The sequence below is a fragment of the Condylura cristata genome, unplaced genomic scaffold, assembly GCF_000260355.1.
Source record: "Condylura cristata isolate star-nosed mole 26May11 unplaced genomic scaffold, ConCri1.0 scaffold00034, whole genome shotgun sequence".
Taxonomy (NCBI): domain Eukaryota; kingdom Metazoa; phylum Chordata; class Mammalia; order Eulipotyphla; family Talpidae; genus Condylura; species Condylura cristata.
In genome coordinates, this window is record NW_004567135.1 from 13,879,090 (window position 1) to 13,893,217 (window position 14,128).

Below are 14,128 nucleotides of genomic sequence, written 5' to 3' on the forward strand. Positions count from 1 at the left end.
GGGGGCGCAGCGCGGCTCCGCGTGGGGAGCGCGCTGCGGGACGCCTTCCGCCGCCGAGAGCCCTACAACTACCTGCAGAGGGCCTACTACCAGGTGCGGGAGCTGCCGGGGCCGTCGCCGGGGCCCCCCACCCCAGCACCCACGTAGCTGCCCTACTTTACGCTCGCCAGGAGGGGGCGGGTTCCGGCGCCCTGGGACTCGGGGTGGGCCTGGAGGGGGCGGGCCGCCTCTATCCGGAGTGAGTCCCCGAGACTTGTCACGAGGTACCACTAGACCGCTTGGAAACGGCGCTCAGTTAGAATTGGGGTGGGGGTAGCCGGAGGCAGAGTGAAAGTAGATCGAAGATGGAGGGGAGGGACCTGACATTTTAGTAAGTTCTACTGAGAAACATTTCGGGGTGAGCGCCTCCTCTGTCTAGGAATGAAGAGGAGGGGTCCTGGGTCAGGAGAGGAGGCGCTGGCGTTTGTGTGAGCCTTGCTTGGGGTACAAGGGAGGCAAGAGGAGGGAGGCAAGGCTGAGGTGGCCTGGGCAGCCGCTGCCTAGGAAGCTGGGCGTGGTGGCTGCGCCTGGGCAGCCTGAGCAGCCTGGGCAGCTGGTACTGTCGCTGTCGCCTAGCCTACTAGCCTACGTGGCCGGGGAGAGGGGCGCTGGTCACACACACCTCAGCTCTGGGTCCTAGAGGCCCGCGGGTTCTGCTTTTCTCCCCCACTTCCCCACCCCACTTAGCCATCTCTTGCACCGTTTCTCCGGACCCGAGAATTTGAGCCCCACATCCCATGCACCCCAAGGACTTCAGACCCCTTTTCTTGAGCCCCAGACTCCTAAGGGCCCCAACATACAGGCATCTAGTGGTTGGAAAGAGGGCACTTCTGACTGACATGTCTTCCAGGAGGCTCTGCAGTAGTCAGGGGTGTAGGCCAGGGTTATTTCTCAGGGTGGGAGGCTGATGAGGAGGCGTGGGTCTGACACCCCCACCTCAGGGCGTTGACTCCCTCCTCCTGCTTCTCAGTTGAAGAAATTGGACCTGGCAGTAGCTGCAGCACACACCTTCTTTGTGGCGAACCCGACACACCTGCAGATGCGGGAGGACATGGCCAAATACAAACGGATGTCGGGGGTCAGGCCCCAGAGCTTCCGGGACCTGGAGACACCCCCATACTGGGTGAGACCCTCAGCAAACCCCTGTCCTCACCCCGGTCTCTCACAGAACTGGGGCCCATTGTTGAGCCCATTTTCCCCCATGACCAGGGATGGGGAGTCCCTCTCTGGGACTTAGTTTCCTTCCCGAGACTCCTGAGAGCCCTGTGTTGTAACATCCTGATTCTGAGGTCCACCTCACCCGCCACATGCCGAGGTGAAGCGAGACTTGGGGTCTATGTCCCACATGAGATACATATGTCTACCTCCCCGTCTTGTTTGCTGCCCCCTCCCCCAGAACTCAGGTAACGGACCATTTCCTTCCCCAACAGGCAGCCTATGATACTGGCCTGGAGCTACTGGGGCGCCAGGAAGCAGGACTGGCACTGCCCAGGCTGGAGGAGGCCCTGCAGGAAAGCCTGGCCCAGCTGGAGAGCTGCCGGGCCAGCTGTGAGGGGCCTGAGGAGCCACAGAGGGAGGAAGAGGAGGAAGAAGGGGCTGGGAGTCAGGGAGGCCTCTATGAGGCCATTGCAAGTAAGGAACTGGCAATGTGGGAAGCAGCATGGTGCCAGGGCAGGTGTGTGGCACCAACTGAATGGCCCGTGTGTCCTCCACAGGGCACTGGATCCGTGTCCTGCAGTGTCGGCAGCGCTGTGTGGGGGACACAGCCACGCGCCCTGGTCGCAGTTTCCCTGTCCCCGATTTCCTTCCCAGTCAGCTGAGGCGGCTGCACCAGGCCCACGCGCAGGGTGAGTTGGGGAAGGGCGAACCTTGGGATTAGTGGCATGGGACACAGGAAAGGCGGAAGCTTGTCTCTGATGCTATCCTGAGCCCCATCTCTCCTTCCCTCTCTGTGTCTCTGCATCTGTAGTTGGTCATGGGCCCATGGGGGCCACCACTCAGGAGGACACTACTTGGCTCTCCTTTGGGGCCGCTGTGGACAGCGCGGGAGATGGGTCACAAATGGGCTCCTTCTCTTCCTCCCTCTGCTGCTCCTCAGGCCCTTCACAGGGGCCCGGCAGCTCTCCAGCTGGGCCACACATTCCTGCAGGGCCTTCTCCAGCCTGGCCAGTGCCCTCGCTGCTTTTCGCCCACCTTTATTTTCTTCTCTCTTCCTCTCAACTCTCCCCCTCACAGCTGAGGTATGTTTGAGTACGTTTTGGAAAGAAGCAATGGACCCCCTGCTGGCATGGGGGTTTTGGCGTAGGTGGGCAAAGGGAGACCACCTTCTGGGGCTCTGTGTCTGTCCACCTTTGTGTCCACCCTGTGATCATTGTTCTCCATGTCCGACTCCAGTGGGGAATCTGTCCCAGGCTGTGGAAAATGTCTTGAGTGTCCTGCTCTTTTACCCGGATGATGAGGCTGCCAAGAAGGCTCTGAACCAGTACCAGACCCAGCTGGGAGAGCTGAGACCAGACCTGGGGCCCAGAGAGGTACCCCTCCCTTCACTTCCCTTGATGTAGCTCTAAATCAAGCAAATAATCCTGAGAAGTACTCCCCCACCTAGCACTCCCCCCAATTTGGGGCTACATATCTGATCATCAAAGGCCTGAGTCCAGCATCTACCCTCTAAGTCCACTCCTGCTCCTCACTTCAGACTCTATATCTGAGCCCAAACCCCAGCTCGAAAGTTGCATGGGAGCATGGTGAGGGCTTTAAGGAGCATGCAGGCTGCATGCTAAAGCCAGGGCTCACACTGTCATCCAGTCTAACTCCCTGACCCACGTCAGCCCCTTCTCCTGACTGTCGTCTCTGTCTCAGGATATTCAGCGCTTCATCCAGAGGTCTCTGGGAGAAAAGAAACAGCTCTACTATGCCATGGAGCATCTGGGGACCAGCTTCAGTGACCCCGTGAGTAAGGGTCCTTGTGGGATTCACTGCTTGCCAGCCCCCCTCAACGGTCCCCTGCCGTCCAGTAACAGTAATGCCCTACATGTCTGTGTTACTTCAGTTTGCAACTTTTTCTCAACCCTGTAAGGCTTCACAGGAACAGAGGCAGGTGCCTGTGGTCCAAGGCACATTGTGGGGTTGTGGGGTGTTACAGGCAGGGTGTCAGTTTGGGTGCTGCTCCCAGACAGTTGTGGACCCTCACTTGCCTGAACCTCAGTTGCCTTATCTGTATAACTGGTACAGGCCCACCAGTCTCACAGGCCTGTTGCAGGCATAGCATTTGCTACAAGCTCCAGAAAGTTGGGCCACTGCTGTGTTGCAGCTGTTTTTCACCCCTAGTCCTGTAACATAAAATAGGAGCTCCCCACCTTCTTGGCACTGTTGAGAGAGGAAGGGCTCTGCCCTAGGTGCTGCACATTAAACAGTTTCCCTGGCCTCGGCCCAGAAGACGGCAAGGCACTCTGAGCATGACCATCAGAAGTGTTCCCAGACTTTACCTGATGTGGCAGGCACAGTCACCCTGCTTGAGAACTGCTGGCTCCAAGTGTGGACCTCCAAGCGAGTCCAAATCCCCAACCTGTCACTCGCTAGCAGTGTGATCGTGGGCGTGACACTTTACCTCTGTCTCAGAATCCTGCTGTAACTGGGTGCATTCATGCTATCTGTTGACGACTGGTGGACTTTCCACAGTAATTCCACTCTGTGTCTAACGCTGCTAGAATACCACCTGGCACGCCATGCTATCTAAGTGGTCATTGTTGGGTTATTATTACAGTTTGGCCCAGCACCAGGGCACCCAACAGTGAGTCAGGGCTTTCCCACCTCTAGAGAGCTTCTAGAAGCAGGAGAACCTTGATGCAGTAGTGCAGTTTGAGGTCAGAGAGCCAGGCTGGGCTTGGTAGGTGATGCTGCTTTTCCTGACCGCCCAGGACCCCTGGACCCCATCGGCTTTCATCCCTGAGGCACTTAGAGAGAAGCTCAGGTAGGAGATGGCCTGATTCAGGAGGGGCCCGGCCTATGCTGGAAAGGGGGCGGGTCCTAGAGGCAGGGTCTGGGCAAGATGGGCCTACACGGCCCCATGCAACCGCTTGTCTCTCACCCCTGAGAGAGGATCAAGAGAAGAGGCCTTGGGATGATGAACCTCCTCAGCCCAAGCCCTTCACCGCCTGGAAGGGTAAGTTCCTGAAAGAGCAGGAGGCAGGAGCCTGGAGGGCACGGAGGCAGCTCTCAGGAGTCCTCAGCTCTCTGCCCTGTCCCTTTCCTACAGATGTCCTCCTCCTGGAGGGAGTGACCCTGACCCAGGACGCGAGACAGCTGAATGGGTCAGAGCGGGTAGTATTGGACGGGCTGCTCACGCCTGCTGAGTGCGGGGTGCTGCTGCAGCTGGCCAAGGTAAGAAGAGAGGAGGTGGCACAGGTAGCCTGGGGGCGGGGCGGGCCCCCCCCCCACCCCCGGCCACACTGCCTGTCTGCTTGTTCTTGGTCTGCTCCCTGTTCTGCCCTCACAGATTCTCCACTGCTTCCCAATTGGGGACAATGTCCTCATCTTCTCAACCGAGGCATCAAGGGGTAGATATTCTTTCCAAAGGAATTCTGTTAGAAATTGAGAGGAAGAACAAAACAAACAATGCTGTGGCCTAAAAAGGCGTGAGGATCCTCAGTCAGCCTAGAGTTTAGTTATCACTTGGCTGATGACACAGTGGAGGGCCACCGCTCTTTCCTCTCCCGTGGCTTCTGTTCCTAGCTTGGGTGGAAGGATTTATATTTACCTGCCTCAGTCTGCCCTGTTAGGAAGCGTCAATCTTCATTCTAGGCTAGCTCATTCATCAGCAACACACGCTTGTGAGGGCCTGTGGTGTGTACGCAGAATGATGAGGTTCAGTGAGAGGTAGATGGAAACACACTGGGCAGAGACAGCATCAGATGCAGAGACACGTAATTAGAGCGGGTGGTAAGTCTGATAAAAGAAGTATGTGCTCATCCAGATAGAAGCGCCAAAATGCCAAGTCACAGAAGACTCGCTGGAGGGGACAGCATCCGAGCACCCTCTCAGGGATGAGCTAACCAGGCAGAGAAGAGGAGAAAAGTCAGGCTTTGAGGGAGAAGCACAGGGGTATTCTGGAGACAGTGGAAGAGCCCGGGGGTTGAGGGCATGACCAGTCCCAGCAATTACCTGTGTGACCTTGGGCACTGCACGGTAACAGCACTGAGCCTGTTCCCTCCTCTGTAAAGTGGAGCTAAGCAGTGTTTCGGCTGTAGGGTTTGTAAGCGTCACGACGTGGTGAAGAGCTTAGGAGAATGTTGGAGTGTTCAGTATTGGCTAACATCATTATTTGTCCTCAGGGTGTGTGCTATCCAGAGGCTGCATAGGGATGGGCCAGAGCTGGTGAAGGTCCTGCCTTCTCCTGCCAAGGAGTTTGGACTTCATTTGCAGACTGTGGTCAGGGTTAGAGTTTGGTGTTCCCGTACAACCTCTAAGCAGGCTGTTTAGTCGCCATCCTGAAGAACTGGAGTGCCTCTGTCTTAGGTTAGGTCTTCATTTCAAGGGAATGAAGAGATGGGGCAGATGAGAAATACTTAGAAAATCAAAGACAAAGAAAGTAAAGTTTCAATCTATGTGGAAGATGACGAAGGAAGGAGTCTAAGACCTTCCTTAATTTTTTAAAGCTTTTCATCTTTATTGATTTATGCATACAAGAACTGGGGATTAGACCAGAGGTAAATAGGGTGTCACCAGAGACAGAGTGGGGAGCAGAACAGGCAGATCTACTGAAATCCACTGCTGAGGGGAGCAGCTGGCAAGACCAGACAGGTCTGCTGCGCCATGTGGGTCAGCTTTCTGGCTGGGACTCAAACTCATGCCACAGGGGCTGGCCAAAGCCCGAGAGCAGTGAGACTTTAACCTCTGTGCCAACGTCCAGGGCCTTCTCTCTGTTTGTTGATCACACTGGAGTCATCAAGGCCTTGGACCTTTGCCCCTGCTGTTTCTGCTACCCGAAACATTTTTTTTTCCCTTGGATATTCAAGGGCCTCCTGTATAACATTTGATTTAGCTGTCACTTGTCAATTAGCTGTCTCCAAACCGTGCCTCTCAACACTGCTTTCATTTTCTTTATCACACTTACCACTCTCTGATTTGGTCTGGTTTGTTTATACCTCGAGATAGAAACCCATGAGAGCAGGGACTTTGCCATGTATCCCAGTGTCTAGAACTAAACTTAGCACATACAGGCACTCAGTACAAATTTGTAGAATAAACAAATACTAGACTTGAAGGTTAGAGGGCTTGGGTGGCTAGGTGGCCTCTCAAGGATGAGGTTTATATTCAGGGTTAACTAGGTAACCGTGTACTTCACTGGAGTTTCAAAAAGCAGACAAGAGAATAAGTGTCAGGAGAGGGCCCTCAAATCCCCGGAGCCCCGCAGATGATGAGTCACCTGTGTGGTTAGGTAACTGGGATTCTCACTTCTCCAAGAGCAGGTCAAGTGGAGAGCAATCAGGGAGTGAGTGACAGCCACCACAGTGGTCCTCTGTCCCCTCCCCCAAGAAGTAACAATTGACCTTCCTGTTGGGGTCGGCTGCCACAGAAATGCAAGCCTTCCGCCCCCCTCCCCAGCCACCCTTACACTCTCAGGGACCCATCCCCACCACAGGAAGTTCTCCAGAGTTCTGGGCACTGTCTCCTGAGGGAGTATGAGTCCAGATCTTTGCCAGAAAGTGACATGAAGATTGTCATTCTCTGAAAAAGTCACTTTTCCCAAGAAGATGAACCACGGAGAACTCCGTGCCTCTTCCAGGGAGGGGAGCGGTCAGAGGTTAGCCCAGCAGGGAGCGCGGCGGGTGACACCCTTAGACCTGGGGACAGCGACTGCAGTCAACTCCCTCCCTACCTAGGATGCTGCTGGGGATGGAACCAGGTCGGGTTACCGTGGCCGCCGCTCCCCTCACACCCCCCATGAACGCTTCGAGGGGCTCACAGTGCTCAAGGCTGCACAGGTGAGAAGAGGCCTCAGGCCCGGCCTGGCCCTGTGCGGAGAAGATGCACAGTCAGCTGGGCACCAGGGCCTGGGCTTCTCCTGGAGGCCTCTCCTGGGACTGAAAGTGCCCGAGTCCTGCCCCCAGGGCTGAGGAGGGGTCCTCCCAGACCCAGGGGCTGCATTGCTGTCAGGGAGCCGGCAGAAGGGGCAGTGGAGGTTGATGGACGGAGCTGGCTGCTGAGAGACTCCTGACCTGGGGGTAGCAAGTGGTGGAAGTGGGGCAGCTCTGAGATCACCCTCTCAGGGTCTCCCCGCTTTCTGGCCTTTCACTCCCTTCCTGCAGCTGGCCCAGGCTGGCGCTGTCCGTGGGCAGGCGGCTAAGCTGCTGCTGGAGGCCAGCGAGCGTGTGCGGACCTTGACCCAGGCCTACTTCTCTCCTGAGCGGCCCCTGCATCTTTCCTTCACCCACCTGGTGTGCCGCAGTGCCATTGAAGGTAATCAGGGGCCCAGGAGCTACTCCCAACTTTGGGCACCATGCACTCCTAGCACCCCAAATTTAGGTTTCAGTCTTAACTCCAAAATGATGCCGACCCCCTGCTCAAGTGAGGGCCTGGCTTCCCTGCCCGTGTGCAACGCCCCAGCTGCAAAGCAGCGCCGGTGGTGGCGGATGGGCCTGGGGTCACAGAGGGGTTCACCACACCCCTCTGCTTCCTAGGCGAGCAGGAGCAGCGCATGGACCTGAGTCACCCGGTGCATGCTGACAATTGTGTCCTGGACCCCGACACCGGAGAGTGCTGGCCGGAGCCCCCAGCCTACACCTACCGGGATTACAGGTGGGCGGCCCTCCTGGGGGCCAGCCAGGTGGACCTGGGTTGGGGTCTCATGGCCTCCTGTCTTCCTCCCCTCAGTGGACTCCTCTACCTCAATGAAGACTTCCAGGGTGGGGACCTGTTCTTCACAGAACCTGACGCTGTCACCGTGACGGTGAGTGGGTGGGGGTAGGGATGAGCCCAGCTGTGGGGTCAAGATTCAAAACAGAAGGTCCGTGGAGGCAAATGCAGGGAAATGGCTGGGGCCACCTTGGCCTTTTGCTTACAGGCCTCCCCAACCCTCTCCACCCCTTGTCTATGTCTGGGCTCTCTTCACAGAGGTTGAGAGGTGCCCCCCCCCCGCCACAGGAGATCTCTAAGCACCCCCTCCAGACCCTGCCTCCAGTCTTTTCCTCTCAGTCTAACCCCTGCCTACATGTCCCTATCCCAGGAGTGGGACCTTGAAGTAGGCCTCCCTCCCCACAGCGAGACCACGCAGCTTGGCTGGGCCTTAGACCAGAGTTCACATTTTGGTTCCTAACCTTCCTGAGGCTCAGTTTCCTACATGGAGGTTATAATAGCAGTATCTACTTTCAGAGGCAGGTCACTTGGATGATGCACCTGGTGGTGAAGAACAATAAGCATTAGGAGGTGTTGTTAACCCTCCCTCCATTCCTGGATAATGGAATTTTCCAGATAGAAACCAGGGACTAGAATTGTGTGGGAGAGGGGCTGTGATTTCCCCTTGTCTGTTGCTGTCTTACCCACTTACCTTCTCTGTGCTTACCCACCAGCTCTCTGATTCAAGCCCTCCGGGGATGGCATATGTCCCCAAGATCCTCCTCCCAGTACCAGGGGCTGGACCTGCACTCATACCCTCAGCTCACTTACCCTGATACTAACAGGAAAAATCTGGGGTGGATAAAGGGGGGCGCCAATAGTGGCCCTCGATGGACCCCCCCTTGGGGTCCAACACTCTACCTTCAGTCTGGGGTTCATGCTGCGAGTTGAGACCATTTTCTATTAGCCTCGATATTCCCAGGATTCAGGAGTGGGAAGTGATGGGCAAGTTGAGTGACCAAGGGCCTATCCCTGGAGCTGAACCTGCCCTCCCCGCCCCAGGCTCGGGTTCGTCCTCGCTGCGGACGCCTCGTGGCCTTCAGCTCAGGTGGGGAGAACCCCCATGGGGTCTGGGCCGTGACGAGGGGACGGCGCTGCGCCCTGGCACTGTGGCATACCTGGGCACCTGAGCACAGGGAGCAGGTGAGGGGCACGGGGGTAGGAAGGGCTGTCGCTCTCCCGGTGTTGGGGGGTGGGCAGGCTGATGGGTGAAGAGTAGGGGCTGAGATGATCGGGGAGTATCCTCAGGGCAGAGCAGAGGCAGGGCATTGGGCTGCACTCTCCTCCCCACCCCCAGGAGTGGACAGAAGCCAAAGAGCTGCTGCACGAGTCAGAGGAAGAGGAGGAAGAGGAAGAAATGTCCACCAGAGACCCTTCCCCAGAAGCCCCCAGTCTCAGGCTTCAGCGGGTCCAGGGCAAGCCTGGGAAGCCGCCTCGGGTTCGAGAGGAGCTGTGAGGGTCCGAGCCAGCTGTTTGGAGACGTGGCCACTTGGCTTGTGATGGGCTGCTTGGATGCCGGGACCCACGAGAAACCCTTAAGAAGCAGGAGCGCACCAGCAGAGGGTCCTACACCACCCATCTTGGGGATCACAAGGGCTATGCAGCCCTGGATTCAGAGGCTGTCACATACTAGTCTCGAGTCCACAGGCCTGGGGAGCCAGGCCAGACCCGGACCGATGGCCATCCAGACCTAGGACAGACAGACAGACGGCCCTCTGCCTCCCTGGAAACAAACAGCAGGGGGTAGGACCTGACTGATGGAAATGAGGATGAGAAGGGAGGATAACCCCACTTCCCTCCCCTAGCTTGTCAATAAAGAACACGAAGATCCTCGGCCAAGGCCCAGTGCTGTGTATCCCCAGCTTTCTGGGGTGGGTGTGGCAGTGGTGACCTGGGAGGAGATGGGAGACTCAGCCTTCCAGAGGCAGCACCAGTCTGTGATTTGTCAGGGAAATCTCTGCCATCTGCTCCTCACGCAGATGAACTCAGCCCCCTGGCAGCTGCCCCTGGGGCCTCCACCTAAGCTCTGTCTTCCCCCTCGGGGTTTGGCTCAGACTTAGGGCAGCCTGACCACCAGCAGGGTCCTGGAGTCCTGGGACTCATGAGAGGACCAAACCCCAGACTGAGATCGCCCTGCTCTTGCGCTGTTTCTGCCACTCAAAGCAGGGGGCAGGCCTGCCCAGCCTTCTGTGTACCTCCCGCACCCCCGGAAGCAGACCCAGGGCAGCTGGTGGGGGTTTGTCCAGAGGGATTATCCAGATCAGCCCCTTTTCATCTCAGCTCCTGAGCACCCGCCTGTATCCACGAGTGTCCCCTACCATCCTGTGCTTAGGAACACAACCTCGAGTGTTGACAGTGGGCCACTCCTCATCCTCCCACCCCGGCTCACAAACTGCTTTCCGAGGTAGGGCCTGACTGCCACGGTGATCACCACCGTTGGTGGGGCCCAGGGCCTGGGGGGCCACTGGAGCTATGGCTGCTATTGCTCCCTTGCGCCTCCCTAAACCCATCCCTTAATCCTCACAGCATTGCTTAATCCCACAGGGCCTGATGCTCTTATCTTCCCCTGCAGAGACTCCCCTCTTCAGCCCCTCCTCCCTCTCAGGGTGCACTGTGGGGGGCTGCTCCTTGCTATAGCCCCACAGTCCTGGTTCCACCCCTCCCCCAGTGGCACCCAAGTCTCTGGAAAGCCACACTCCTCCCTCCCTGTCCTCTCCCCCACCAAGCCAGCTGATTTCATTTGCCTGATGCAGGCCCCACCTTCCCTGTCAGTGTCATCTCTCCCCCCAACCCCCTCCTCCTGCTCCACACCTCCAGACGGGGCCAGACCAGGGCAGCTCCTCTGGCAGCAGAGCCGGGGCAGGTGCCAGGTGGACGTTGCAGCTGAGGCGTGAGGAGGCACCGGGAACCTGAGCTGAAAGCTGGGAGAGGTCCAGTCAGAGCCCAAGTAAGAGGGGGCTGGCCTGGCTCTGCTCTCTGGAGCTGGGGGCTATCGGGAGGGCTCAGTGCTGGGGCTGGCGGCGCAGAACCCCAGACTTGGAGGGGCTGGGAGAAATGTGATGCAGGCCATCCCACCATTTCCCTATTCCTGGGAGTCTGCACTTTACCTCAGGAGTAGTCTGGTAGGGGGTGTAGACAGAAATATCACTTGGGGATCCTCTATACCCACCCTATGTCCCTGGCAGGAGCCGGAGCTACCCCTCAACCTGTCGGCCATGGGGGAGATGGAACAGCTACGGCAGGAAGCGGAGCAGCTCAAGAAGCAGATTGCAGTAACCCCACAACTCTCCCATGGGGGACCCAAGAAAACCCCGGACATGAGGAAGCGTGACTTAGGGGCCAATGGGCTGAATTCACTTTTTTTTTTTTTAAGATTTATTTATTTATGCATACAGAACTGGGGTACAGGCCAGAGGTGCAGGGGCAATGAAGACTTCACCAGAGACAGCGGGGGGAGCAGAACAGGCAGATCAATGAAGTACACTGCTGAGGGGAGCAGCGGGGGGTCAGGAGAGGTCTGCCACGCCATGTGGTCACCTCCAGGGCAGGGATTGAACTCATACTGAAGTGGCTTTAGCTTCTCAGTTCTGTGCTCTAACCTGCTGCACCACCAGGGAGGGCACTGAATTCTCTTTTGAATAACACCTTAGAGATCTGAAAGTGATGAGAGATCCTACGTTTGGAGCTTATCTTTGAAACCCGGGAGCCCCAAGCCTACCTCAGAGACCTGTGCCCCCACTGCCCCCATCCCGCTCTCGCCTGCCCCTGATGTCTGTTTTCCCCTCAGGATGCCAGGAAAGCCTGTGCTGACATTACTCTGGCAGAGGTGAGGCCTCCTGTCGCCCTGAGGCGGGTCCTGGGAAGAGGACGGGTGGGGAGCGCCCTGACCAGCAGCAGCCTGGGCCCAAGCTTCAGTACAGCCTGTCCTCGAAATGAGGGACAACATTAATACATTCATTCGACAAACACGTAATGAGACCTGCTCCAGGCCAGGCATGTATTGGAGGCGGAAGACACAGACCGTGGCCCCATCCTGTCCATAATCAAGTGTGGTCACAGCCTCTGGCAGGAAAGTGACAGTGAGCAGAGAAATGGGCTGTGTCAGCCATAAAGCCCCCCAGCGTCTCATCGCTCGTTGACTAATTCTGTACTTAATCAATGGCACATTTCCCCACTCTGACGTCGCTGAAATCCAGATGCATCCAACAGTGAATGATGCTTTGCAACTATAACTGGCAGCATCTTTCTTTCTTGGTGCTACATGAAAGAATGGCGCTTTTTAAAGCTGGTGGAATTGTTAGACAGAACTTATTAACATATTAATAGTAACAGCAAGTGTTTAAAGACAAGTACCGAACACTGGGCTAAGTTACTTAAGTGTGTAGTTTCACTGAATTTTCAGGACAGCCCTGTCAGGTAGGTGCTGTAAGCCTTGTTTTACAGATGAAGAAAAAAGCTCAGAGAGGTGAAGTAATTTGCCTAAGATAACAAAGCCATCAGGCCAGTTGGTTTACGCTGCAGCCCCAGACTAAACCTGGAAGCTGGTTTGAGTTAAAGGGCATAGACCACAGATTTCAGGAGGTTCGAGGTCATGCTGTTGCTCTGGTGCCCAGTTCCGGAGTTGGCATGCTGCAGTGGGGGTGAGGGGCTCCCCGTGGCTTGCCAGAGAACCCCCAGTCCAGGCTCGGCAACCTCAATTGCCCAAGGTGGGAGAACTTACGTGGTGAAAATCACCGCCCTGTTCTCTCACCCCTCCAACACATCGGCCAGGAGGCCATTAAAATTTATCAACAAACTGCTGGCCATTTTTGTGTGTCTCCCACATCCCCCTAAGCCACTTCAGGGTAGGGACGTGTTTCTCTAAAGCCCGGTACAGAACAGAAACTTGTTCAGATCAGTAGCAGTGCCCTACATACGGGCATCTCTGCTCGGCTGATTTCTAATGCCCTTTGCTGCAGTTGGTGTCTGGCCTGGAGGTCGTGGGACGGGTCCAGATGCGGACACGGCGGACTTTAAGGGGACACCTGGCCAAGATCTATGCCATGCACTGGGCAACTGACTCCAAGTAAGGCTGGAGGAGGGCTAGAGGGGGGGGTGGCAGCAGGAAGGAGAGGTGTGGGTGACCCATGGTGCCCTCTCCCCAGGCTGCTGGTGAGTGCCTCGCAAGATGGGAAGCTGATTGTATGGGACACCTATACCACCAATAAGGTACCAGCCCTGCTCCCCCCACCCCATGCCCTCATCACTATGGGGTGCTATGCTATCCCCCTCCCAAAACCCCACTCCAATGCCCCCAGAGCTCAACTCAAGCACTGTCTCTGCCCTTCTGGCAGGTGCACGCCATCCCGCTGCGCTCCTCCTGGGTCATGACCTGTGCCTACGCCCCGTCAGGGAACTTTGTGGCATGTGGGGGGCTGGACAACATGTGCTCCATCTACAGCCTCAAATCCCGTGAGGGCAATGTCAAGGTCAGCCGTGAGCTCTCGGCCCACACAGGTGAGACAGGCTCTCTCCCATCCAGTCCCTAGGGTGGTCTCGGGGGTGCTCAGGAGGTGGCGGGTTGTGATTCTGCTGCCAGGGCGCTTCTTTACCCACACCCCACCGTTCCCCCAGGTTATCTCTCCTGCTGTCGTTTCCTGGATGACAACAATATCGTGACCAGCTCAGGGGACACCACGTGGTGAGGACTGTGGGCGCCAGGGCACAGACTCAGGAGGTGGCTCTGTCCTGGCCTTCGCTGTGACAGCCTCCCCCTCCTGACAGTGCCCTCTGGGATATAGAAACTGGGCAGCAGAAGAATGTGTTCGTGGGACATACAGGGGACTGCATGAGCCTGGCCGTATCGCCCGACTTCAGTTTCTTCATCTCGGGGGCCTGTGATGCCAGCGCCAAGCTCTGGGATGTGCGGGAGGCGACTTGCCGCCAGACTTTCACTGGTCATGAGTCAGACATCAATGCCATCTGTGTGAGCACCCCCTCCCCGCCCCCCGCCGTGTGCTCCAACCCCCTGGGACCACCCCGCAACACACCCTCATCCATCCTGACACCCCATCCCTTTCTAACTCCCCACTTTGAGTGCTTCTACCTTACCAAGAAGTTTCAAAATAGCATAAAACTCCCCCATGATCTCAGTTATCATTTTACCACACTTGCTAGACAGACAGGTAGGTGGATGAAATAGGAAGGTGAATGGGTG

The 14,128-nt window shown here is 56.9% G+C and overlaps 2 protein-coding genes across 2 annotated transcripts in view; both read left to right on the forward strand.

The window, feature by feature from the left end:
- The first annotated feature begins 327 nt into the window (after window positions 1-327).
- P3H3 (prolyl 3-hydroxylase 3) lies at window positions 328-9,768 on the forward strand. Its single transcript, XM_004692566.2, has 15 exons — window positions 328-370; window positions 1,010-1,162; window positions 1,470-1,671; window positions 1,755-1,886; window positions 2,434-2,570; window positions 2,899-2,988; window positions 3,957-4,009; window positions 4,134-4,201; window positions 4,295-4,419; window positions 6,921-7,022; window positions 7,347-7,497; window positions 7,719-7,836; window positions 7,912-7,987; window positions 8,935-9,075; window positions 9,230-9,768. Exons 2-15 carry the CDS (start codon window positions 1,079-1,081, stop codon window positions 9,386-9,388), a joined length of 1,638 nt encoding a protein of 545 aa, XP_004692623.1. The 5' UTR covers window positions 328-370; window positions 1,010-1,078; the 3' UTR covers window positions 9,389-9,768.
- A 481-nt stretch (window positions 9,769-10,249) lies between these two features.
- Window positions 10,250-14,128, forward strand: part of GNB3 (guanine nucleotide binding protein (G protein), beta polypeptide 3) — a 7,151-nt gene continuing 3,272 nt past the window's right edge. Inside the window, exons 1-9 of the mRNA XM_012732649.1 lie at window positions 10,250-10,336; window positions 10,750-10,879; window positions 11,118-11,204; window positions 11,720-11,758; window positions 12,891-12,997; window positions 13,077-13,140; window positions 13,266-13,428; window positions 13,546-13,612; window positions 13,696-13,897. Coding sequence (XP_012588103.1) covers window positions 11,148-11,204; window positions 11,720-11,758; window positions 12,891-12,997; window positions 13,077-13,140; window positions 13,266-13,428; window positions 13,546-13,612; window positions 13,696-13,897 — 699 coding nt within the window. The 5' untranslated portion in view covers window positions 10,250-10,336; window positions 10,750-10,879; window positions 11,118-11,147. The remainder of the gene's footprint in view (window positions 10,337-10,749; window positions 10,880-11,117; window positions 11,205-11,719; window positions 11,759-12,890; window positions 12,998-13,076; window positions 13,141-13,265; window positions 13,429-13,545; window positions 13,613-13,695; window positions 13,898-14,128) is intronic.